Source organism: Podarcis pityusensis, assembly GCF_964106645.2.
Source record: "Podarcis pityusensis genome assembly, chromosome: 4".
Taxonomy (NCBI): Eukaryota; Metazoa; Chordata; class Lepidosauria; order Squamata; family Lacertidae; genus Podarcis; species Podarcis pityusensis.
Window position 1 is genome coordinate 38,382,312 of NC_138027.1, and position 27,111 is coordinate 38,409,422.

Below are 27,111 nucleotides of genomic sequence, written 5' to 3' on the forward strand. Positions count from 1 at the left end.
ACCAAGGACAACAATAAGAGGGAAAGGCATTGTTTCCCCTGAGGTTCCAAATACAAAAGCCCTAGTTGCTTCAAGGATTTTGATATGTAGAACGGCAGAACAAACCAGGGAAGCATCATCATGAGGTCTTTCCCATCCAGGCGCCTCTCTGTTATATACAGCATACCTACTCCTTGCGACTCACAGTTTCTCTCTGGACTGGTAAGAAATTGCAATTCGGTTTCCTAACACGCTTGTAAATTGCTCATGAATAATGCAACGATTAATTCGCTTGTCAGCTGAGCAAAGGCAGACTCATTTTCCTCTATTTGCTTGCCGATTTCTTCCTTCCTTCCTTCTTGAACAGGGTCTGCCTTTTCATCACAGCCAGGCTTCACAAGAAGATATTGCGAGTCGAAAGCATTCTTTTGGCCAAAAAGTGCATTTTCATTTCTGGAAAAGATGTCTTTTACAAACGTTACCTGTGATTTCCTTGACTGTCACTGTGATTCTGCTGGTGCTGTACTATACGTTATGTAAGTGTCACTATTGCAAGCTTTTAATTTCTATAAGCATGTAAAGGTTGCCTTCATTGCTTTTCAAGCAGGTTAATGTCAAAGCTATTTTTAATGGGTTTTTATTTAGTTCCGGGTTGCCAATGATGTATCGTGTTTATGACAAATATTCATAACCAACTAGTTTTGGCACACTATGAGAATCTTGTTTTTTGTGTGTTTTTGTCCTAAACTCATTAGATAGTGGTCCCAATACAACAAAAAGGAATCTATGAGCTGAAATTATTATTATTATTATTATTATTATTATTATTATTATTATTTGTAGCCCCATCCATCTGACTGGATTGCCCCAGCCACTCTGGGTGGCTTTTCTTTAACAAATCTGCTTTCCACTAATGCAAAAAGTTGATGCATTGGGGGAACACTCTGTACTCAGGATCTATGGTTTGCAAATATTGCTAATTCTACACTATCTGCAAAGCCAAATAATTTAAAAGTGTTGCCCCTTGGGTATGAATTTAGCTTGAACCTTTTAAAAAAATGGTTAGAAAACATACAGATAAAAATCAGTAACATTTCAAAGTTAAGCATTTGCATAGTGTGTATAAGAAAGTCCTACATACACCTTCTTGATCACTTGAGAATATTATGAGCAGGCACTGACAAAAGTCAGAGTCATCCAATAGTTGTGTCTTCAATTGAATCCAGGAAAGTGGATTTCCATTTGAATACGGAAGATCATCTGGTGGTATTTTTTGAATAAAATTTTGTAGTTGACTTTGATTTGATGTTGTGTATTAAAAGGAAGGGTCTTCCTATTAATACAGAAGTTATGCCTTTTTAAGCAACCTCCCCCCCCCCAGCACGAACTAACCTGTTTTTGTTTTGCTAATATTTCCCCTCCCTTCTTTTCAGCTCCTGCATTCTCTTTCATCTACATTGGTGGAAGCCTAGAAATTCCTAACTTGACCTACACAAGTGACCTAATGCACCCCAAATCGCATACGTTTATATTGCAAGCTGAAGCTGTCCAGAATTGTGTGAGTTTGCCTATGGAAAATATAAAGGACTACATTTTGGTTCAAATTTCATTTGATAGGTTTTGTACTTGGGATATGCTGCTGATGAAACTAGACCTGCTGAGGCACGGTTAAGGGACATGCTCCTATCTTTTTTTGAGTCGCCTTAAAGGGTGGGTTGTGGTGGCTTGATCAAAATTGAAGACCATTACCAATGTCAGTCTTCCCACTAAGCATGCCGAGACAACCTGGTATGGGCAGCACTTTTCACACCCACCCAAAAAGTGGTCAATTTGTATTTTTGCTGTTGAACAAGGGTGCCACTTTGACGTTATGCTTCAGGAACTGAACTATCTTAAGCTTTCTAGAATTAGAAAAACACACTCTCTGGTCCATTTCCTGTAAGCAGAGTTGTGTCTTCTTTGGCTTTGCACAGTAGATATTTCATATATATCCTCTGCCTACTCAGAAATAGTCCCCACTGAGTTAAATACAACTTAGCCCCTAGTAAGCTTGTATATGATTGCCGCCTTAGTGCATTTCTTTGTGGAGATTTTTGGACAATTAGTTTATATTTAAAGCAAACCCCTTTTCAAATTCCCTCTTCCAGCACAACAATACTTGCTTTCTTGCACTTCTCTCCCAAGTTTACTCTATTTGCGAGATCAATACACTTTTCTAGCTCCGTGCTAACAGAAGGCTTGAAAATACAAAGCATCTCTCTGTTAGCTTGCATTTCCCAACTGAATTCACCGGGTGCCTCAAAGCTGCTTTGTGCATGGGTTGCATGAGTGGCCCATGACCTGATTAGAAGCCAGAAATGACAGAGATCTTAAATAGTCTAAATCAATACTGATTTTTGTCATTCAATAACTACTATTTCATGAAGAATCAGTATCATGCTGCCTTGTAAAAATGAATCGACCAGTGCTGGCTACCTACTTATTTGTGCTAGACATAAAACAATGGCAAGAAAATGTTTTTGTTACTTGGAACACTTTTAAAAAACTGTATATTTTACAGACTTTTTCTTGTTCTTTATATGTAGTTTTCTAATCATTTAACTCTCAGTTTCCAGAATTGTATGGATCTTCTGCTTTAGGGAATTATTACTTGACATCTGTTATTACTGCTTTTAGGTAAGTACCAGAATTTCAAAACCCCTTTTTCAGACTGTAGGCATTTGTTGTCTTTTCTATTCATGTTTTCAAGAATCAGAAGATAATAATATTAAGTAGAGGATCTCATTAGGCATTTAGTCTTATTCCAGTTCAGATTAGACTTTGGCTGGAATTCTAAATAAACTTCCCATTCCATCTCAGATGAATCATGAGCCTTTTTGAAATAGTCTAAGCAGGGGAAGTGAATGTGAAGGTCAGTGGATGGTTAGCACTGGTCTAAGACTATTTGCTGCCCAAGTCAAAGAACATGTACAAAAGCAATGAAACTTAGTTCATTGCAGCTCATTTCTGCCGTTGCTGCATACACAATATACCCTTTAAACACATTCAAAAGACATTTCCCACCTCAATATGAGCATTATGCCTCATGAGATGAATGAGGCTGAGAGACAGTGACTTGGGCTGGGTACACATTACCAGCTTAATGTGAATCTAGGTTGCTCTTTTTCTCTGTTTGGATCAAAGCTGATTTTGTTTGTTGGTTGGTTTGTTTGAGGGGGAAGATGGATATTAGAGAATAGTATTTCATAAGAAATTGCAGGATACCTAAGGATTGTGGCTAAAATGGTGTTTATACAGCTTCCCAAACCAATGGTGGGAGCACGCTAGATGCAGAATAGACAGGAACTGGTCTACAGTCATGTATAATGCCACATAAATATTGTGCAACTGAGGTTAAATGTGAACCAAGGACTTCCCAGTTCACCAGCTCTTTGCAGATGTACATAGCCACATTGTTAGTGGTTGCATTTCACCCTTAGTTTATGGTGAAGTGCAGGATCTGAATAGTAAACAACTATCTTCACGTGAGCAGGTGCTCGTAGTTTGAATGTGTGACCCCATTTAACTCACCAACTTCTCCCTATGTGCTGCAAATCTGCCCTGATACCCTTGAGCACAGGCAGAGAGGAACAAGACATCCCTCTCCAAGCCGATGCTCTTCTTCAATCTTATTTTGTCATCTTCCTCCAGTGAAGGAAAGAGTGGCCTTCGAGCTTATTACTGGAGTACATTTTGGGCCCCTCAAGATATGGTTCTTTCTATTCAAAATCTGTCTTCGACGAAGCAAAAGCAAATACTCAGTAAACGGGCACCTGCAACTGAAAACAGCACGGCTGAAGTATATTCTTTGGAGGAGGATTTTGATGTTATTACCATGGAGCTCTTTGGTAACATTATTTTTTATATTCTTTAGAAGTTCCAATAATTCATAGGAATGCATATGCCACTAATTTTGAGGATTCTTCATCATTTTTAGTTTCAGATTCTATGGACTACGATGTGACATGGAAAGCAGGTAAGAGCTATGTTTGTCCCCATTGTCCAATGGCACACCATTTCAAATGTTGCTCTAGCACAACTTTCTTTTGTTTCATCAGTGCTTGCTCTTAAGTTGAACCTAAAGGATTCAGTGAATAAGAGGAACATCTCCAGCTCAAGAGTCATGGAAATGAACAGGGTTGCTCAAGACCACCTTTGCACTCCTATGCAACTCATTTTCATTCCAAGGCTGCTTCTGCAGAAAAAAAGTATTGCACTCTGAGTCAGTTGCAACTATTGTCTGCAAAGATGGATGGACCTATTCGTTTCAGCTCTCCACATTTCTGCAGCAATCTGCCACTTTAAAAAATCTTTGCGAAATCTTCATGAAAATTCACCAGCCCTTTAGCATGACATGAATTTATCCTAATAAACACATTTTTGCATCCAGTGTTGACTAATATACATATTTATGCAAGCAATTTTCCCTTACAAAACCCTTTTTTGTATGTTATGTTCACTAATAAAGATATTTTGCATAGATGCTCCCCTAACAGATGCCAGAGAGAGAGAGAGAGAGTTCAGATGGAGAACTGGACTGCAAAATTTTGAAAAGTGAGAATGTTGAAGGATAGTTGTGTTTTGATTCACCCTGCGGTTTGAGAAATGCAAATTATGTAGTTCCTTGTTAAAATGCAAACAAAATTAAATTTCTTCTGCATCCCTATTTTCAGCTTATAAAAATGAATCCAGACTATTTAAGCATTTCCAAAGGGCCTTCTCCTAATCTTCTAAATCTGGGACTGTAATCCATTCAAAGTTTCTCAGTAGATGGTGTTATAACAGTGGCAAACTGAAGTCTGTGTATGGATCCCTATGTTGCCAAAATAGCACTATCCATGCATAAGAGGGAGGGATAATAATCATACAACAGGTGGAGAAGGGACATAAGGAGAACTGAACCCCAAAATGAGCACTGAGCTGATTGACAGTTATGTGTACTTGTGACTGAAAACTGAGGAAAAGGGGGGATGGAATGGACTATCTTAGAAGAGGACATGGCTGGCTGGAGAGCTCCACACTGCAGCATTTTTCTTACAGGCCCCACTTGTCAGTTGCATAATTGGCCAATTTAAATCAATGTTGCACTCTCAAAATGTGAGGTATGTGGAGTTATTTGCTTATTTTATAAAGGCTGTATAAGAACTTGCTAGAGACATGTGGAAGAGAGTGGTGGTGGCGGCGGCAGCAGTAGATTATCAGGAGTGCACCTGCTGGCCAGCTCCTGTATCTTGAAGTAGTAAACAGAGCACACATAGGCTTTGTCCACAGCTTTAGGTGAACAAGCAGATGGGGAAAATGAGGGCAGCAAGACCAGTACTGTTCCCTCCATCCATGTATTGCTACCCCCACAGATGTCATCTGAGTAGGATCTCTGGAAGGGGCCAGAAGCCTTGATCTCTGCTCCAGCCCTTCACCAAAGATAAGAACAAAAATCTCCCTCTCTTTTGGGAATTGCTTCTGTGCCTTGAAGCATGCTGCTCAAAGATTATGGCATGATAACAACAGATCAGTTCCGAGCTGTTTTGTCCCTACAATATGACTGTAATTAATGGGATGATATGTGAGAAGAACCGTAATTGTTTAGTCCTGCTGGCTGGGCCACAATATGGTCTTAACCTCTGGATAAAGTAAAAAGAAGAAGTCCAATATGCTGACATGGTTTATGGATCTGAGAAATTTTGAGCCGGCTTGACTTAGTGGACTAACAATTAAACTGTTCGCCTTGACAGCTGTGGACAAGTCAGTCATGATTCCTCATCCGCACAATGGGTATGGTGAAGCTCATAATGATCTTTTTCATGCCGGAAGAGTTAGATATTATACAAATGATGTTTGCTGTATTTACCTTAAGGCTACAGCTGTAGTCGGGAGTAAGCCCCATAGACATCAGTAAGATTTCTGAACAATTGTGCTTAAGATAGTGCTGTAAGAAAGAGGAATTGTCTCCAACTGTGTGCTCTACTTAAGCTGATGTGTTTCATCTGCTTTTCCCATTAGCTGATGCACTTAGAGCTGCTTTGCATTCAATTGTCTGGTGAAAGGTGCTGGCTTGGTACAGAGAAATTCAAGTCTTCTAGCCACTAATCAGGTGCCCAGTGTAGATCCTTTTTCATCTCCTTTGTGCCTCCGCCTTGTCCCAAAGGAGGACAACTTCATGGGGTGAGAGCATAGCACAGAGCTGTCTCATAATGTATTCAGTCCTTGTCTGATGTGATGGACAAGCCTGCCTTTTGTGGCGTAGACAACTGGTTCCTGGGATCTGGGCCGACAGGGTCTGGATTCATTTCTCTGCTTTTCTGCTTTTCAGCCACTGATCTATTTTGGTTTTGTCTACCAGTGGCCTTTGACCTCTATGCAAAGCCTGGTAATAATAGGACCTTAACACTGATGAATCCTAAGAGACCTTTTTATCAGTGGAGGCTGCGAGTTCCATCGGACCACGTTGTGAGACTAGTGGTTGTTCCCTTGCATAGCGTGACTCCTGGGAGCTGTGCATCTCACAGGCTATCCGCATATGACTTCCTTCTCCCTCTGCAAAACAAGATCATTACAAGGTAAGAGCATTTTAAAAGTTTGCTCCATGCTGGAGATCTAATGAGGTTGAGGGTACGTTTTATCATATGTGGTGGACTTGTAAAAGAGTATTGGGAAATGATATACAGTGGTACCTCGGGTTAAGTACTTAAATCATTCTGGAGGCCTGTTCTTAACCTAAAACTGCTCTTAACCTGAAGCACCACTTTAGCTAATGGGGCCTCCTGCTGCTGCCGCGCTGCCGGAGCCCGATTTCTGTTCTTATCCTGAAACAAAGTTCTTAACCTGAAGCACTATTTCTGGGTTAGCAGAGTGTGTAACCTGAAGCGTATGTAACCTGAAGTGTATGTAACCCGAGGTACCACTGTATAATGAACTGGGGGGAAATGTTTAAAAGTACCTTTCAAAAAACAAAAACAAAACAGGGTCCTTTTTGTTGGGGATAAATTCCCAGGTGTCAAAAAAGACTATTTATGTATGCTACTACTGCGGCCCATGTTTTCCTAGCCTCAAAATGGAAAATGAGTGAGGTTCCAACCAAAGAAGAATGCCAATTTAAACTGATGGAATACGCACAGCTTGCAGTTTTATCATTTAGAATAAGAGAACAAGAAGAATGCATGTTTAAAGAAGACTGGAAAATGTTTACGGTATACATGGGTGAAAACTGTGTTCATTTTAAAATGCTGGTGGCATTAAGATAAATCCACCAGTGTAAATAAGTTTTGATGGATGTAGCAATGGATTACAGAATGGTTTAGTTTATGTAAAATATGCAGGGATGTAAGGTATGCGAAGAGACGTGGGTGGCGCTGTGGGTTAAACCACAGAGCCTAGGAGTTGCTGATCAAAAGGTCGCAGTTCGAATCCCCGCAATGGGGTGAGCTCCTGTTGCTCGGTCCCTGCTCCTGCCAACCTAGCAGTTCGAAAGCACGTCAAAGTGCAAGTAGATAAATAGGTACCGCTCCGGCGGGAAGGTAAACGGCGTTTCCGTGCACTGCTCTGGTTCGCCAGAAGCGGCTTAGTCATGCTGGCCACATGACCCGGAAGCTGTACGCCGGCTCCCTCGGCCTATAGAGCGAGATGAGCGCCGCAACCCCAGAGTCGGCCACGACTGGGCCTAATGGTCAGGGGCCCCTTTACCTTTAAGGTATGCAAAATGAACCGTGGAAAGAGAAGAAGGGAAGTCATTGGTTTAAGGTTGTTTAAATGAATATTTTGAAATGTAAATTAGAAAATGTAATAAAAATTATATAAATAAAAATTAAAAGTTTGCTCCATAGACACAAAGCAGTGCTCTCTCTCTCTCTCTCATTATATGGGATAGAGCACCCTGTGTCCCAAGGCCCCTTAGGTGGTACGTATAGTAGTGGAAGAGACTTTCTGCTCTCCAAATCAGCTTTGTAATCTGCCTGGATGTATTTCAGATGGTGTGGGTCGTCCGGGGCCTGGACATCCCCAGTTATACGTTTAACTTCATCGAGTAATGTCATGTTGGTCACATTCTCATTGGACCGAAGAAAAGAGAGCAATATATTGAATGCATATTTTCAAGCAGTTCCTAAAATTGGTATGTAGTTGCCAGATGCCAAGCATTGTTTGTGAACAACTTTTGATGGCTCACATGCAGTTGTTGTTATATTTGAAATATTTATGTGGATTTAAAATGGGGAATAAGACACGGATTCAAGGATTATTTTGACCCAACTCTATAATAATATTAGGGTTTTCTAAGACTGACATGGGGTGCACAAGTGCTGGAGTGAAACGATCCACTTTTTGGCTGTATTGAATGACTCGTGATTCAAGTGACTTGGGACAGTAGCTCTCTCAAGTTCACAATGGCATTGAGAAGAGTGAGCCAAGTGATGAAAGATGCTTTGGGGGGAATACTAATTCTGTCACCCTTCTTATTACAAAGGTATACAAATCTGTTGCAAATTTTTCTCAAAGCGGATGGTGGCAAACTGAGCTGCCTCCGCATATCATCACTGTGAAAGCATATTCTCTGAGCAGCAAAACAACCAGCTTCTGAAAGTCAGTGAAGGGGGTTCCAAATGTCATTTGTTGTATGATGCATAGGGGGAAATAAGTGAATCATCGTACTTTGTATGTGTTTTCCCTTGCACAATGAGAAAGGAAGAACCCCTTTGGCCTAGCAGAGTAGAGAGAGTTATTTCTATGCCATTCTTTCTTTCCTGAGGGAAAAGCCAGACGATCTATTAGCTCCACAACTGTGCACTTAGATGCAGGTTTTTAAAATCAGGCTGCCCACGCAGAACACCTGATCTATATTTGGTGGTGGTGGTGAATTTAATACTACCCACCTATAGTAATTCTTTTTTGCTCCACCACCTCGTACCAGCTACTTGCATATGAAAAAAAACCTCCCATTCACTTCAATAAGAGCTTTTCCCATGCTTTCCATAACAAGAGATGAGCAGTTCTTCAGAATAATAATGTTTTGTTTTATTTTCTCCTTAGTATGTGGTGGTCGATACATCTCTTGGAATGGGACTGTAATTTCTCCATACTACCCAAGTTACTATCCACCGAATATTGACTGCCACTGGATTATTAGAGTATGTACTCTTAGAAGTAACAGGGAACTTTTTAATGAAAATCTTTTAAAAACTTGATCCCCCCCCCCCAAAAAAATAAGCTCTTCTAAAACAAGGAGACCAGAAAAACAGAAGGAAATAATTTTAAATGAAATGACAGATCTTACATACATGTGATTATCGTTTGTGTGGTGAGGAGAAATAGGCATTATATCAGCCTAATATGGATTTTGGATTGTTATAACATTGTGTCCTAATCTTCCTCGAAGAGACTAGGGTAGCATTCATGATCCTACTGCACTCTCTATTGCAGTCAACTCACATCTTGCACACATGTAACGTGTGCGATCACAACTTTACGCTCTTGGCAGCTGGCCAGCTGCAACTGGACAAATGAAACACACACAAGGTGAAGAGCTTAAAAGCTCTCAGATTTTCTTACCAGGCTCAGGGAAGATCTCACACAGGCTCAGGAGGCCCTTGTGGGATCTCTCTGGGCCATCTGAGATATCATTACATTTTGCGAGCCCACGTAAGATTTTCCCAGAGCCTGGTAAGCAAGGCAGAAAGCTTAAAAGTACCATATTGGCCTGAATATAAGCCTCACTTTTCCCTTCCCCCAAATTCCGACCATGAAAAGTTAAAGTGTGGCTTATATTCGTGATCTTACAGTATGCAGCCAGGAGCGTGGCAAAGCGGCGCCCACCCCACATGTAGTCCCCCGTCCTCTCCCCTAAGGCCGGGAAGGGAGAGAACGAGGGAGGGGAAAGGCCGCCAGCAACACAGTGCAGTTCCCACCTCCCTGCCCAGTATGCCCAGGAGCAGCGAGGAATGGAGCAGCTTATATTCGGGTATTTTTTCTTTCCCCCCTCCAATTTTAAAGGTGTGGCTTATATTCGGGTGCGGCTTATATTCAGGCCAATATGGTACTTTTTGCAGTGGGAAAACCGGGGCACATAAACACCTTGAAATCTCATGCTCATTGAAAGAAGGCGGTTTGTTTTCCCTTATCATCCAGCCTATGTTCAGTTGGGGGGGGGGGTATGTTGGAATCTCCACTACGACCGAGCTACTCCTCTGGTCGAGCCCTCCGGAATCTCCTCCAATGATGATTAATGACCTGAGACTTTGATAAGGCTCCAGGCACGTTCCCCATTCACCAGAGTATCCAAAACAGCAGAAGGGATGAGAAATATGAGCTACATTGCTAGGCTTTATTTCTCACTACGCAGACAGAAAAGAAATATACATGCTCTCTCTGTGAAAGCAGAGAGCAACTGAACAACAAAGGAACAGGAAACCAGTAACATCACATCCGTCTCCTGTCTTCCGTGAGACTTTCAACAGCCTGGAATCTCTGGAATGCAAAACAGAGTCTTGTGACTCCAAGCACTGCACAGTGGCACAAACAGAAACCAACAGGGGAGAGGGTATGTTCCAGGTATGTGTGTAATGGATCCCATTCTATAATCTAGGGTAGGGAACCTGTGGTCCCCTGGATGTTGGTAGACTCCAATTTCCATCAGTCCCAGCCAACTTGAGCAGTGCTTAGGAATGATGGGAACTGTAGTCCAACAAGATCTGGATGGCCACACAAGTTTCCCATACCTTCTATGCTCACTTCCCTGGGTGTACCACTGAACTTGGTAGGACTTACATCTCAGTAGACCGGACAGGATCGCACTGTTCATGTGTTTAGGATCAATAGACAGGTTGTTTTTAAGTATAAAAAGTACAATAAATGTTCTTCCCCATGCTTTTTATTTTTAAAATGCTTTTTTATATCTTAGGCACCACTGCCTGGCTATAGATTGCTGCTAAAAATTCTTGTAATACAAGTTCAGGAGCCATCCCTTGGATCCAATAGATGTGATAAAGATTGGTTGGAAATTGATGGAATTAGGTGAGCTACAACCTTTTCTGCTACTTTTCTTGAAACAACTCTGTTGACATTCATAGGTGAAGAGTCGTTTATGGTTATAGATAATTAAAAAAGGAAAGGGTTGTAAGTAAAATTAGAATGATAAAAATTGAAAAACTGACCACATTTTGCCACAATGTAGGGTTGCCATATTTTTAAGAGCAAAAAAGAGGACGCTATGATGACTAAATACCCCTACTATATGTAGGCTATAGAAGCTGTGATATATTGCTGAGGGGGGCAGGAGAAGAGAAGACCATTCATTATGTCTATGTCACATCCAGCAAGTATAGCCAGAGACATTTTGGCAAATTAAAAAAAATCTACCCAGACAGAAATTATGCCCCTGAAAAAGAGGATGTGTATTGGAAAATGAGGACACATGGCAACCCTACCACAATAGGACCAAATTTCAACTGACTCTGAGTGGTTTAACAGACACCCCCTCTTACTTCTGAAAAATGGAGCTCTGTGAGGAGAACAGGGGTCTCCTAACAACTCTCAGCACCCTTAACAAAGTACAGTTCCTAAAATACTTTGGGGGAAGCCATGAATGATAAAAGTGGCATGATACTGCTTTAAATGTATAGCACAGATGAGTCCTTAATCTGGACTGGAATTCTGAAAATGACAACTGTAACACAATCTTGAGTCATGAGAAGTTGTCAAAATGACAAGTTATGATGAATGCAATTAAAGAGGAGCAGTCCTGTGCTGCCTGTGATGGAGGCTGAGAGACCATAGGATGCCATGGACATCCCTTTCCACAGAAAGCTCCACTGCTATTTCTCTTCCACTGTCAGTGAGCTGAAGGCAGTAGGAAGAAAAAGGGACGCCTTGGGTCCAAAGACCTCCTGGTTTCTCCATCACCTTCTCACTGCCTCGCCAAACCAGGGAAAGAAATGTGCCAGCCTTGGAGATGGGGTACTTATTTTCCCTTCCATTGACCCTACTTCTACACCGTCCACTATAGAATCTCTCCACCACCATCTTATGGTTGCTCCGCTTGGTTGCAATCCTATACTTACTGACCTGGGAGTCCCATCGAATTCCATGAGGCTTACATCTGAGTAAGCATGCACTGTAGAATCGCACTGTAAATACACTCTTTGATTAGTTCTATTATAGTGATGTATTATATATCTGTAATTTTGTTGTGTTTTATTCATATCAGATATTGTAAACCTATTGGGGAAGGCAGCAGAGTCAAGGAATATGGCTATTCAGTGGCCATCCATTTCCATTCAGATGAACTGGTCACACACAGGGGTTTTTATATTGAATTCAGAGCTTTCAGCCACACAGACCGTAAGTGGACACAGATGTACGAAGTATTAATAGCATTATCATGGTCATTTACTGATTGAGTATGAACATATTTCTTCTAGCTTGTCCCAAATGTGCCTCCTTCACACCTATGTCTATCCCTATTATGAAGCAGGAGGAATCAGCAGATCTGAGGCTACAATTGAAAGTTCAGCAAATGTTTGATTTTTTGGTTTGCTAGAAAAATGCTTACCCCTAATGATTGGTATACATGTGGGTTGAGGGCTTGTGAATAAACAAATAGTCAAGGTCATCCAAGGTCATCCAATGAGCTTCATGGCTGTGTGAGGATTTGAACTCTGGTCGCCCAGGTCCTACAGGTCCAACACCCTAACCACTATACCACACTGGATCTCAATGGGTTGGTATCTCTGTGGGTGATGGAGGACTGTTTGGTTGCCTGTAGAAAGACATGGGCAGTGTGATGAATGACTTAAAAAGGGCTGTGATCAACAAGATACTATTCCATTCCCAACCAAGCTCCCTCTCTCCTAGTGGCAGACCGAAAGTCTGTATTGGGTTACTAACCTGTTTGAAAATATAGTGTAGTCATTAGTCATCCATCCCATATAAGAAATTGCACTGAAACTCTGTCTCCAATGACTGTTATGTTCCTTGTGCTGACTCATACCCTTCAGGGAAGGATAAATAATAAATGCTTGGCCAGCCATACCAATAAGTTCACTGGAGTGCTCTGCATTCACCAACAAAGGTGTATGAACTAGGGACCTCACCAGCATTCATAACCTTTCTGTGACTCCATGTCAGTGGTCATGCCACCAAACATTGTCTAGCTGGTACATATTTTAGGTGCAGAGACAAAGGTGGGACACTCTGTAGCTAAAATCCTTGCTGTCTTCTGCTTGGGTTAAGAGATGGATGGTGTCAGAGTAGTCTCACTTGGAGATATGGGATTCCTACCTGGATCTATCAATGTGTATGCCCTGTATCTAGTTGCAGCAGTGGAAATGGGATTCATGAAATCTGTCACCATCCCTGACCATTGGTGATGTTAGCTGGGCTTATGGGAACTGTAGTCCAACAACAGGCACCACACGATCCCTTGTCTCAGATTCTGAGATACTGTAAGATCACAGTTACCTTGTTAGTGCTTATATGCTTCTGGTAGAGTGCTGCTATTGGCTGCAAAATTAGCCAGAACTTCTAGCCTCTGCTGAGTCTATAGGAGCATGCTGGGAAGAGATGGGGAAAGTCTAAGGTGTATGTCCATTGCCATTTGACTTTGGTCCTCTGGTACAAGGTTATAGCTATTCTAATATGTTTTCCCCTGTCACCAAAGTGGGTTTGGGACAAATCTTATCCTACTCAGCTGTCATAACAGTACAGAATTTTACTCTGTGACTCAGTGTCATCATGATTATCTATGGTAGTCTGATATTTTTCAATTCTTTCAGCTTGTCCTAGGCAATTTAAATGTTCCGACAAAACATGTGTCTCTTTAAACAGTAGATGTGATGGGTGGAAAGACTGCGCCGATGGAAGTGATGAGGTAAACTGTGGTGAGTTCATCGTGAGCTAATTAGAATATTGTAAATATAGCTTGGTAAGGTATTGGCTGGAAAGAAAACAGCTTGCAGGGTTGATTGGTTGGTTGGTTTTAAACAATCAAACAGTTTATAAATTTTATGACATAAATAAATAAAATCAGAGCCATTAAGCATATAGAGCTTGAATATCATTACAGGTCATCAGACCCTTCCCTAACCCATTCGTTTATTAAAAATACCTTTCATTTTGTGAAGTGTTTTAACAGCTCAGTCAAGAATTGAGATTCGTTTCATATAAAGAACTTTGAATAGCAAACTAAGCAGTGGTGATGCTAAAGAAAGTAAATTTTCCTGGTCTACTGCATGAGAAGACCATGTTTTATTGGGACATATTCTCATTTCATATTGGTTTAATAGTACTTCCTAGTTTTCAGTCCAGGATTTGGACTTGTTTCAGGTGGGACTAGGTCTCTCTAACTGAATTCTAAGGTTGTCAACAATTCCCAGGGTTCATCTTAAAAGAAGCAACGGCAGTGGATATGTGCTTTCTGGGGACATCTGCTGTTGAATGAAACACCACAGTCTTGATGATAAAATTCTTCCCTAGGTTGCAATCCCGTGAAGTCTAATTGTGGTAATGGGAAGTGTAAACACCATTCCAGGCCTTGTAAAGGAGATGGCAGCTGTGAAAGTGAGAGTGATGAGGAGGAAGACAATTGCGGTAAGAACAACATAAACAAATTTTAGACTGGGAATTACGAAAATGCCAGCAACGTAGGGCGTTCTTGCATCATTTTCTCATGGGTTATGTTGATATGCACCATGCTCTTATTTATTGCAGGAACAGTTGGCAGGGAGGGATGCTGCTACCCATCTGGTCTACCATTAGTGGTCTCACTAGTGTTTATGGGAGAAAGAGGGGGAGGAGCAAGGCAGGGGTGAGGTTGGTAGCTCAGGCACACTAGCAGAGCTAATCCAGTGCTCTCACTGGTGCATCTGCACAATGTTGACCTCTCTGCTGCTGCATCCCTCCCTCTCTCAGTAAGCACTAAGAATGCCACTGATGGGATGCCAGGTGCAGTGCACTGCCCCTTCCTGACAGCTCTTTCTGATTTATCTTATGCTTGCTTAATGCAATATGTCTAAAACATACATTATATTTGTTCCCACCACACAGGAAAAAACCCCATTTGTGTGCTTTTTCTGAAGACTAATATTCATACTTTTAAAATTATTAAATGCATGAGTACCCAAAGATGTTGCAAGGATGTTTTTTAACAGTCTGTTTTTTAAATCTCCACAATAAGACATTTTGTCCAGGATAAGCACAAAACATCTTTTAGACATGGCAGTGAAAGCAATGAAATAGTGACTGCCTGAGAGTAGTATCTCAAGAATACTGAAGAACGTGTTCTGCAAATGGGGAAAAGTTTAAACATTGTGAACTGTTGTTTTACTTAATCAAAAAGTTTACGTAAGGGCAAACAATTGCCAAGCAGAAAATTCTTGCCGAAACCTTTTTTAAAAGAAGACTAGCTCCCCTGGGCACTTTAGCCACACAACAGACTGTGCGCACACAGAAGAAGTGTGCGTTGTTTACTGGGCCCAAGGTTTCAGAATCAGATCTGAATATCTTTACATTAAACAGCTTTTCCAGTGGCAAAATGGAACTTTTGGCATGTGGAAGTCAAGGATAGAAAACAGATGTTCTTAGACTGCAACTTCAGACAACCTCAGACAGCATGGCCAATGCTAATAGATAATGGAAGTTGAAGTTTCAACAACATCTGGAGAGCACCATGTTGGATAGCCCTGGTCTAGGTTATCAAACATATTGCCAAGACACCTATGAAATTATACATTTAGCTCAGTCAGTAGAGCCTGAGACTCTTAATCTCAGGAATGTGCGTTTCAGTTCCACGTTGGGCAAAAGATTCCAGCATTGCAGGGAGTTGGACTAGATGACTGTCATTGTCCCTTCCAACTCTACAGCTTTGTGATTCTATGTATTTTTAGAAAATGCATTGCTTTAATTATGCTGCATGACCTATGAGGCAGCACCATGAAATGCATCATTGCTATGTTTCTCATCTGTCACTCTATTCTTTCAGCCTATAGAAGCTGCTCACAGCATGCATATAAATGTCTAAATGGAAAGTGTCCAATAAAGCAAAACCCAGAGTGTGATGGAATAAGAGACTGTGCAGATGGATCTGATGAAATGAACTGTGGTAAGTCAATAATGAGTGAACAACGAAGTGAGCTAAAATGTGTCTGTGTATTTCAGATCAGGACTATGTACACACTAATGTGCACATGGAGCTCCTAGGTACCCATTATCTAGGAATATGGTACTTTTTCATCAGTGACATAGCTGCTATATTATCTCTTTGCTCTATGCTCTGTCCTGATGGCCCAGGCCTACACTGGAGCTCAAAATCTGTCCAGTACAGTAAGGAGAAGAGGTTCTCATATAGTAATTCCTAAGGGTTGTAGTTTAGGGAGATTGAGAAGAAGAAAGGATGCCATTACCATGTCTCACTCCAGTTGCTATCAATCTCTTCTACAGGCCACAAGCTCTACCATAACGTGTGTACTTCCCTACATCTCCTTCCTGACCATTATACTGAGGTTCTCGTCATTCACAGAGGCCTTACATCAGAGATAGCCAACATAGTGCCTTTGAAATGTTCTTGGACTACATTTCCCATCAGCCCCAGCTACCGTGACCAAATAACCTTATTTCAAATCAATTGAACAGGAAAACTTTATCTGAAATAAAAAACCAGTGCCTTTCTCCTATGATACATTGAAGGCACAGGAGAAATCCCCTGCATTGATGGGGGAAAGGAGCTCTAGGAGTTGTCATAACATTTCTCATCATTTAATTGGAAGGAGTAGCTCTATGTGTTCAAAGGGATATGCTGACATGTGTGATTTCTCTGCCGAAGTAAGAATCGGCAAAGTGTGAGAGCATTGCATCCACTGCAAGTCACACATGGCTCTGAAGTAGGGTTTATCCTTAAAGACCTACATTGGCCCCCAGTATGTTTCCGAGCACAATTCAAAGTGTTGGTGCTGACCATTAAAGCCCTAAACGGCCTTGGCCCAGTATACCTGAAGGAGCATCTCCACCCCCTTCGTTCAGCCCGGACACTGAGGTCCAGCTCCGAGGGCCTTCTGGCAGTTCCCTCACTGCGAGAAGTGAGGTTACAGGGAACCAGGCACAGGGCCTTCTCAGTAGTGGCGCCCGCCCTGCAGAACGCCCTCCCATCAGATGTCAAGGAAATAAACAACTATCAGACTTTTCGAAGACATCTGAAGGCAGCCCTGTTTATGGAAGTTTTTAATGTTTGAAGTTTTATTCTGTTTTTAGTCCTCTGTTGGGAGCCACCCAGGGTGGCTGGGGAAACCCAGCCAGATGGGCAGGGTATAAATAAAAAATAAAAATTTATAAAGCTAGTTCCTCAGTAAGGAGTGGATTGTTGGAATTCTGCCTGGGTCAGAGGAATGTGCCACAAGCATAGGCACCGGCAGATATCCCTGTCGACCTCCCCGCGTCTCCCAACCTATGCTGATAAGCAGGCGAGGTCCGGCGATTCTTCTCAGATGTATGAGAGGAACACACCGTTCTTCCTCTCTCCCCTTTGGTGTCCCCAGGGAGGGGAAAGAAGCAGACAGAAAACTATTTACATCATTTATTTCTGCCTCTTACATCAGTACAGAGAATCATGTCTGCACTCAACAACAGCAAGAAGAAAACTCCTACCAAGTACATCCAGTACGGGTCATATGACACACACACACACTGAGCTAACATCCGGTGCTCAGTACAGAATGGACTGCCCCTTTGTTCCATGGCAACAGTCACAAACATCCTGTCTGGCTTTCCAGCCACAAGCAGCTGGCTGAGCTGCTAGAGCCTTTGCTTGCTGCAGCATTGGTGCTTTATGGTAACATACTCCCCCTAAAGTATCAATGTGTGCCGCGAGCAAAGCGTCATCCAGAGAAGAAAACAAACAGTTGTTATATTTATAACATTCCCCTGTTGTTTCAGTTCCACCCTTGGAACTACCCGCCACTGGTTTAACCAATGTACCTCTCTGGTTGTGTGACTTCGCATTACCTTGGTTAACAACTCTCTGTTGTGCCTTTGTCTCTGACTCAGACACAGCTTCAATCTGTCCTTGGTCGTTTACAATAGCAACATATGCAAGGTTAGCAAACTCCTTTGAATACCTCTTGGGTGGTACACCCTTCGTTGCTCTCTCAGACCTACGTAAAAGTTGCTGCTCTTCTCTGCTTTCTGGTTCAGCCTCTGAACTCTCTGGAGAACCAGTACTAAGCTTAATCAATGGTTCATCCTCCTCTTCTGAGGGTCTAGTCATTATGTGAGATTTCCTCTCAATGACTGTGACAACTGAGCTGTCTGAGCTATCGCTGTCATCATCAGTACTACTGAACTCAATAAGATCAAACTCATCATCATCATCATCATCAGAATCGTTTCCTGTGGGAAATGTCTGTTCTACAACCCGCTCTTGCTCTGGAGCACTCTCTAGGAACTTTGTGAGAATCACCTGACCAGATTCAGACAAAATTACTCTGTAGAGACCCTTTTCATTTCCCACAAAAATGCCTCTGGCATTCTTAACTCCACCTGGAGCTTCTGTTCTCACATGAGACCCGAAAACCTTAAAATAGGCAACAGAAGGTTTTCTATTGAACAGCTTCTCAAAAGGAGAACATCCCAACTCTGTTGAGACTTTTCTCAACCACACATGAAGATAGGACGCTAGCGATTCGGCCCAATATTCATGTGGCAAATGTGAACTCAGCAATTGCGCATTCATCCCCTTTTGCAATTCTTTGTTCACTTTTACACAGACCCCCCTGTTCCACGCTTCTTGCGAGACTGCCACTTTGTGGTCTATCCCTTTTCCATCCAGGAATTTCTGAAACTTCTGTAACAGAAAAACTTGTTTGTCATCTGTGAAAAGACAATCAATGTTAGCATCATGCATACTTTTAACCTTGTCACAAAATTCCTGAAACTTTTCTAAAGTTTCTTGCGGTTTCTCCATCATATAAACCCAAGAATAATTAGTGAAACAATCCACACACAAAAGGTAATATCGTGCACCGCCTCTAGATGGTTCTAGAGGACCAATCACATCAGCATACACCCGCTGAAATGCTCTGTCGACCTTCTTCGTCACCTTCCTGGTGCTCACACTGGTCACTCCTGCAAGAGAGATTTCGTTAGAATCAGAAGAATTACATTTCATGTAATCACTTTGAGCAAAAGTCAACAAATACAGTCCATCTTTCTCTTTGGCAGTAAGAAACAGTTCTCCATCTTTGTAGATCTTGCAGCTTTTAGCATCATAGGACAGTTTCAGTCCTTTCTTTGCAATCTGCGACACGCTCAGCAGATTAAATCTCAGTTCTGGAACCAGGTAAACATCACTTATAGTCAAGTTCAGACTCTCAAGATACACAGTCCCAATTCCAGTCGCTTCCAACTCCTGACCGTTGGGCTGTTTCACAGTGAAGCTTTGCTTCCTCAACGTCGAAAATAGTCCTCTGTGCGGGCACATATGAACCGTGGCGCCCGTGTCAATTATGAACGAGTTCCCAACATCTGGCGTGGTTCCTTTCGCCATCATAGCCTTTGCAGGTTTCACCTGGCACTTGGTACGGCTTTTGCCTGACGCCTGAGGCTTCGTAGAGCTGCTCTTTGCTCCTCTTGACTGGCGCGGCTTCTTACAGTTTCGCTGTAGATGCCCAGTCTGTCCACAATTGTAGCATCGGACAGCACTCAATGCTACACCATGCTCTCCAGTAGCATCAGCAGTGGGGGAATTAGAACTCTGTTCTTCCCTCCCCCTGTCCTTTTCTTCCAGTGCAGCAAGTCTGTCGTGTTCATTCAGGACCACAGCACAAACTCTCTCCGCGGTCAGCTGCGCGGCCGGTAGGGAACCAAGCTGACTGGCAACAACCTTGTAGGTGCGGCTAAGGCTGTTTATCATCATGAAGCAAAACACTTCCTCCTGAAGACGAAAATTGCGTTCCACCATCTGTTGACGCAGAAACTTCATTTCTGTCAGGTGCGCTTGAACATCTCCATCAGGCGCAAGTCTCAGATTGGTCAATTTCTCAAAATACAGCAACGCTGAAGAACCAGCATCTCTCTGATGCGTTGTACGCAGCGTGTCCCATACCTCTTTCGCATTTTCTAAATGCTGAACATGCACCAACTGATCATCTGAGACACACAGAATTATAGCAGTCCTGGCCCTCACGTTCCGTGATTCCCAACCTCCGGTTGGTGCTGCAGGGATGGGGTTTTCAATTACATCAAAAAGCCTCTGATTCTGCAGCAGGGCCTTCATCTTTACAGACCAAGATGAATAATTGTCATTGGTTAAGGGAGGTGGGCAAGGCAAAGCTCCTTTCTTGGCATCCATCTTGAAGCCAAGCCTCTTCAGCTTTCCAGCCCACACTCTCAAACAAACTGTAAAATCCAACAGCTGTTTTTTCTTTCTCACGCAGCAAACTGCAAGTTGTTTGTGCTTTTTGTGCACCTGGCAGCTAAACTCAGGCTGCTATTGAAAAGTCCCTTCGAAGAGCTCGTAAACCTTGTAGCCAAAACATTCTCTCGTTTTGTTTCGCTTTCCCAGGCTCACACTCAGAGTCCAGCCCCTTTGCCAGTAACTTTCCAGGACCGTTACCTAGCAACAATGCATTTCAATAAGACATCTTATCTACCACAAAAATTTGTGGAATGCAGGCTTCAGCCTTCAAGCTGCAGGCCTCTTCTCCCGGAGCTCTTGTTTTCTTTGAAACGCAGCTCCGTGAACCAGGGAATTAATCTTCCTGCGTTCACACTTTTAGCCCGAAATGCAGCATACCTTGAACTTTGTTGCTCTGGAAAACACCTCTTCTTTCCATCAGCTGTCTGTTGAGCCTCTGGCATTTCTCAGACGCTTTTCTCTTCCTCCTTGGAGCAGAGGAGGACAATCCACCAGCCTCTCATGCAGAGGTCGATGGATCGAAACCATCCGAAGGCTGCCACTGTTGGAATTCTGCCTGGGTCAGAGGAATGTGCCACAAGCATAGGCACCGGCAGATATCCCTGTCGACCTCCCCGCGTCTCCCAACCTATGCTGATAAGCAGGCGAGGTCCGGCGATTCTTCTCAGATGTATGAGAGGAACACACCATTCTTCCTCTCTCCCCTTTGGTGTCCCCAGGGAGGGGAAAGAAGCAGACAGAAAACTATTTACATCATTTATTTCTGCCTCTTACATCAGTACAGAGAATCATGTCTGCACTCAACAACAGCAAGAAGAAAACTCCTACCAAGTACATCCAGTACGGGTCATATGACACACACACACACTGAGCTAACATCCGGTGCTCAGTACAGAATGGACTGCCCCTTTGTTCCATGGCAACAGTCACAAACATCCTGTCTGGCTTTCCAGCCACAAGCAGCTGGCTGAGCTGCTAGAGCCTTTGCTTGCTGCAGCATTGGTGCTTTATGGTAACATGGATAACTTCTGGGTTTCCAGATGTTGCTGAACAACCACTCCCATTACAGGGGCAGACTTCAAGTGGTGCCCTGTGTGAGGTGAATATTTAGTTCTCCCTGCCTCTCATCTTCCATTCTGCTCAATTCACTACATCCTGCTTGTGCTGCCCTGTGACACCCCCTAGGCTCTGGGCGTAGTGTGTCAAAATCAGTCATGCTGCCCTCAATGCCCTCTGCCCATCATCCTTGACCATTGACCATGCTGGCTGGAAGTGACAGGAGTAAGAAGTCAACATCTGGAAGGCTTCAGGATCCTAACCCTGTCACAAACCCTTTACATGAAAGATAGATGTCCCAATATATTTAGTAGGTCTTTTGTCCATGTATGTGCAATTGCACTTCTACAGTGCAAATCTAAGCAGATTTACCAAAGAAAATCTAGTTAAACTAAATGGGACTTGTGCCCTAGAAAGTCTGTTCAGGATTGCAGTGCATGACTGGTAGAGTATTTTGTTTTTACATACATAATCTCCATATGTATTTCATTTTTTTATTAGCATGTGGAAGGAGTCAGGTAAAAAGACCCAGAATTGTTGGTGGTGAAGATGCAAAGTATGGAAAGTGGCCTTGGCAAGCCAGCTTGCAGCTAAAAACATATGGCCATATATGTGGTGCATCTATTATTTCAAATAGTTGGCTGGTATCTGCTGCCCATTGCTTTCAGGACTCCGATTCGATAAGGTACGCATTATATCATGTGAAGCATTCATTACTGATAAATAATCACTAGGGGAGTACAGTAATCACAAGATTTGCCTTCTATGTCTGTAGCACTTGGAGGCAGCCCAGTCTGTTTCAGATCCTCTCTGTGTTGTTCTGATTAGAATCTTTATTTCCAGATTTAATTTTTGCAATGTGCTCTAAGAGGGTTTGAAAACTGTGACCTGGTCCAGAATGTAGCAGAGCACAGTTGCTGGTGGTTGTTCATGGCTCGACACCATACAACGTAACCATCCTGATTTAAGGAGGAATTGCAGAAATCACAGAAACCAGCTTCTTATCGGATCCTGGAATGTCCCCTTTTTTGGTCCGGTGCTCTGGCACTTGTCAGCTGGCTCTTGCAAGAGCTCGGGACCAAAAAACCCCCAAGCATTACAATTTAGATCACCTGGATGTTGGAGGCTATGCAAAACCCATTTCATCAGTCTTGAAAGTGCCAATGCAATATGGAGCCTAATTAAAGGTGGTAACACCGACATATACACAACTTGGGTCCCAAATATTTGAATGAGTGCCTTTTCTTGCATCAAGCTGCCTGGGTGTTAAAATCAACAGGAGAGGCCATGTTGACAGTATCGCTGCCTTCCCTGGACCGAGAGGTGAAGATACAGAAGAGGGCCTTCTCTGTGGTGACCTAGGTTGTGGAATGACCCCTCCCCAAAAGTGTATTTTGTGATAGCTTGAGGGTTGTTTTTTTTAAAATGATTGATCAAGATCTAGGCCTTGGGCTGAATGGAGTCTTCCTTCCTGCTGGATTGGTGAACTGTGCTGTTGCCCGCTTTGGTTATTTTCTTAGTTTTGTTGTTTTATTTTATGATTTTATTAGAACTTGTATGTGTTTTATGTGGAGTTTTGGGGGAGTGGTTTTTTGGTTTTTTTTAGTAACCTGCCTTTTGAGCAATTTGGTGAAGGCTGAGCTATAAATACAAATAATAAAATGAATAAATTATGCAATTCCCATTCAAATGAATGAGACCCGTATAAGAAGAGCACATGGAAAACTGCACGTTTTGTTGTTTTTCAGATACTCTATAGCATCTGGCTGGACAGCATATATGGGTATAAAGGTCATTAACAGAAATAATGATAATCACGTAGCGATGAGATCGATCAAAAGGATCATTGTTCACCCACATTATGACCAATATATCTCAGACTATGACATTGCCCTGTTGGAAATGGAGTCACCAGTATTCTTCAATGAGCTGGTACAGCCCATATGTTTACCAAGCAGTCGTAGACTATTAATTTATGGAACTGTCTGCTATGTAACTGGCTGGGGAGCCGTAAAAGAAAATAGTATGTTCATTTCTGGATATGTTTATTGCAAATGCCAAGCATCCTAATATATTGTACCTTTTTGTGGATTGTAAATGTGAGCCACTTTGGGATCCATCCTTGGCTAAAAAGTGGAGTATAATGAATGTAATAAATAAATAACATTAATAGAACTTAAGGTATATGGCCTAGCTCAATTGGATATCACTTGTGGCAATTCTAAATACATATCCTCAGTGACAAATGATGGAACTCTTTAATTTTAGTTTATTCTTAGAGGATAGTAAACTTAAGAAGCCACTAGGAAGGTAATATGCTTAGATTTGGAAATGTTCAATTAGATTAACCTTTATTCAGTTTAATTCACCATGTGCTGTGCCAATCGTTTTTTATTCTGGGAACATATAGGCAAGGAAAAGTTAAAAGATCTAAGGCAGATCTTGATTATTATTTTTTTCACCTCTCACTTTGCAATCAGAACCATCATACTCAACCCATACAATGTTTCTGTTGTTGTAGGTGAACTTGCAAAAACACTGCAAGAAGCGAAGGTGAAAATAATTGATCAGAGTGTTTGCAACAAGCTTTATGACGATCTGATTACTTCTCGGATGCTGTGTGCTGGGAACCTTAATGGTGGCATTGACGCATGTCAGGTAAAGTGGAAAATGATTGTGAAAAGTGATACTGATTTGTACATCAGTCCTTTCAAAATTATTTTTTCCAGGAATGTTTTCTTATTCCCATAGAAAAAAAGACATTAGACATCTCTGGGTTGGATCCAGACTTAGTCAGAGTAGACCCACTGAGTTTATTTTGAAAATTAGGTAGGATAGAAGTTTTTTAAATAAACGTAACCACAATGATATCAATGGGAGTAAGTTAGTAGCAACTAACTTAAGTCCCATTGATTTCAATGGGCCTACTCCAAGCATGACTAGAAAATTATCTGAGGTGTCCATTAAAGATTTTTTAAATATTATGTTCTTAACTTTTAATTTCAAGAATACTTGCATTTGAATCCTAAATGAGTACCAATTTGTACTGACATATGCCTTCTTGAGCCATATCAACCTCAACCTCATTCCTTTCTGCCTTTGATGTTGGAGTAAAATAAAATAATATCTGAGGCACATGCAACATACACCTACATATTAACCTAATCTCCCGGATCTCTGAGGCTATGTTGAAGCAGGCTTCCTCATGGTGACTCTCTTCCCAATCCTGGCTCGTCGTGTACCTGTAAAAGCATATTGTCTAGACTGCAGTAGTATGTTAGTTGGGAATCAGACACATTGTGCCAAACAGTGTTAACAACAACACTAATCACAGGAGTTCAAGCATTCATTTAACCAGTCACACCCATCAGGGAACAAGTATCATCTAACACCATGTGAACCTGATAGACAATATATCGTCAGACCACAATTACACATGGTGACTTACGGGTTTGGGGAATGACTGTATAAGAATTGATAAAACAGCACAAATGTGAAAGTGTGTATCATATCACAATCCTAACTGCAAATATGCATTAGTTATGCAATGAAGCAAAAAGTGAGGCTTCTGTCCTTCCTTTTAGGGTGACTCTGGGGGTCCGTTAGCCTGTTTAGGAAGAGGGAACAGATGGTACCTTACAGGCATTGTCAGCTGGGGTGAAGGATGTGCTCGACGGAATCGCCCTGGCGTTTACACCAAGATCACAACACTTTATGACTGGATTCGTCAATACACAAAATGACGGATGAGTTCTGGAGAAAGCCAAAAGTATGCACACATTCTTATTGATGAACCAAACAGGATTTATACTATGATAAAGGAGAGACATTACAGATATATTTTGTATGGGCATATGGAATGTATATAAAATTTTAGCAGGCAAAAATCAGTGAATGTTTCCCACTGCAAAGGGCAATATGAACGCAACCACAAGGTTTATTTCACTGTCTTTGTTGATTTTCTTGGTGTTCCATCAACAGGGATGGGTAAATGGAGTAGCACATTTGATCACTATCTGCCTGCAAGTATTTTGATGCAGCTTTTGCTTTGCATTAGCTTTGATCTTGCTTTTGATGATTTGCTGTTAAGAGGCATGCAGGCTTTCTTCTTCCCTGACAACAAAAATTGTCCATTTCTGAGATGTATGAAGACCTTTGGAAGATACCAAATATGCTGAAAATAAAGGATGCTTTAATTTTTGGGATGGGTGTTAGAGACTGATGAAGCTTCAATTTCCCTTCTCTGTCAGTTTCCAGAAGGTGGTTGTGTTGGTTGGCTGCAGCAAAAAGTCAAAAACCCTTGCAGCATTTTAAAGGCTAACAAGTATAAAGTTTCACAGATAATATCCCACTTCATCAGATACATGAAGTGTTATCCTGAGTTACAAGTCTATAGATACTAATTGTTGGAAGAAGAAGGGGGTTATAAACAGTGAGGCCAAAGGTAAATGAAATGCAGAAATGCAGTGATGAGTTATTTTAATAAGTTACCACTGTCTGTTCTTCCTACATTTCATTTTCTTCTGAAGCCACTGTGGATTTACACCTGTTACCTAGGCTAACATTTTGATACAGTGAAGAAGTGGGCTGTTAGCCTACAAATGTTTATACCATAGTAAAATGGTTGGTCTTCAAGGTGCCACAAGATTCTTCACTCTTTCAGAATTCCTGGTATTATTTTGCTCTTCTCAGTGGACTTTTTAACCATCTATTCACCCACCCATCATCAACTCCTGGTAATATGAGTGTTAGGTTAGACAATGAATTGTATAGGACCTTTAGCTAACTGTGTAACAAGCTAAGCCAAAGAGATTGTTCCATCAGTTTGAGTGAAAAGTCTGTTCAGCATCCTTGTTTTGTCAAGTTCCTTTTGTACAATCAAACTATGTCCTTCCTGCTAGCATTTAGAATCACCTTCATTTCACTGAGACTATTCACATGACACCTTGTATTTAAGTTCCCTCTTTTTAATTTTGTATGTAAAGCACAGCTTCTGGCCTGGCAAATGTAATCTAAATCACCAGTAGCTCTTAGAATGCCAGTGTGATATGTTCCATGATTTGAAGGCATAGGAGGCAGCAAGCTTGTTGAAGATAAGTAGGTCTGAATGTGGTCAGTTCCTGGAGAGGAAACGACCTGGGAGCCTTATACACAAAAGCAAGGGAGACTGAGAAGCAAAGCAAGAGAAAATAAAAGCAAAAGGACTTCACCAGAGGACTGTGGCTGTAAATGTTTATTTATAACCTGCCTTTCTTTCACCACAGAATGCAAAGCAATGTACACACACTTCAGAACATAAGAGCCTTGCTGGAGCGGGACAAAGGCCCATCTAGTTCAGCATATGGTTCTCAAGGTGACCAAGTGAAGGACTGCGGGAAACCTTGAAGCAGGATCTGAGTACAAGAGCACTCTCCTGCCTGGTGGTTTCCAGCAACTTATATTTAGAAGTATACTGTCTCTGATGGTGGAGGCAGAGAATAGCCATCATGGCTAGTAGTCCTGTCCTTTCCTTTAAGGGTGGGTAGTTCTTCAGGTTGTGTGTGCTTTGAATGATACTGAATATGCCAAGAGGCAACTGCCCACTCTTACACCTCAGTAACTTTGCAAGTAGAGGTGGATTTAAGACATGGAGCCTAGGGGGCACCGTA

At 41.9% G+C, this 27,111-nt stretch overlaps 1 protein-coding gene across 1 annotated transcript; it reads left to right on the plus strand.

Moving 5' to 3' along the window:
* On the plus strand, window positions 1–27,111 carry LOC308475578 (suppressor of tumorigenicity 14 protein-like). The gene is made up of 18 exons (XM_081002684.1): window positions 1–201; window positions 347–515; window positions 1,413–1,537; window positions 2,588–2,655; window positions 3,670–3,866; window positions 3,956–3,994; window positions 6,359–6,575; window positions 7,983–8,125; window positions 9,040–9,137; window positions 10,907–11,019; window positions 12,212–12,345; window positions 13,779–13,883; window positions 14,479–14,592; window positions 15,983–16,102; window positions 21,965–22,148; window positions 23,212–23,486; window positions 23,985–24,121; window positions 25,048–27,111. Exons 1-18 carry the CDS (start codon window positions 121–123, stop codon window positions 25,204–25,206), a joined length of 2,478 nt encoding a protein of 825 aa, XP_080858810.1. The 5' UTR covers window positions 1–120; the 3' UTR covers window positions 25,207–27,111.

Excerpts from the sequence above, each read along its gene's own strand:
- LOC308475578 (XM_081002684.1), top strand. The coding sequence starts at position 121 with ATGAGGTCTTTCCCATCCAGGCGCCTCTCTGTTATATACAGCATACCT. Across the intron at positions 3,867-3,955 it reads TATTACCATGGAGCTCTTTG|TTTCAGATTCTATGGACTAC; the intron begins GTAACATTATTT and ends CATCATTTTTAG. Across the intron at positions 16,103-21,964 it reads ATCTGATGAAATGAACTGTG|CATGTGGAAGGAGTCAGGTA; the intron begins GTAAGTCAATAA and ends TTTTTTTATTAG.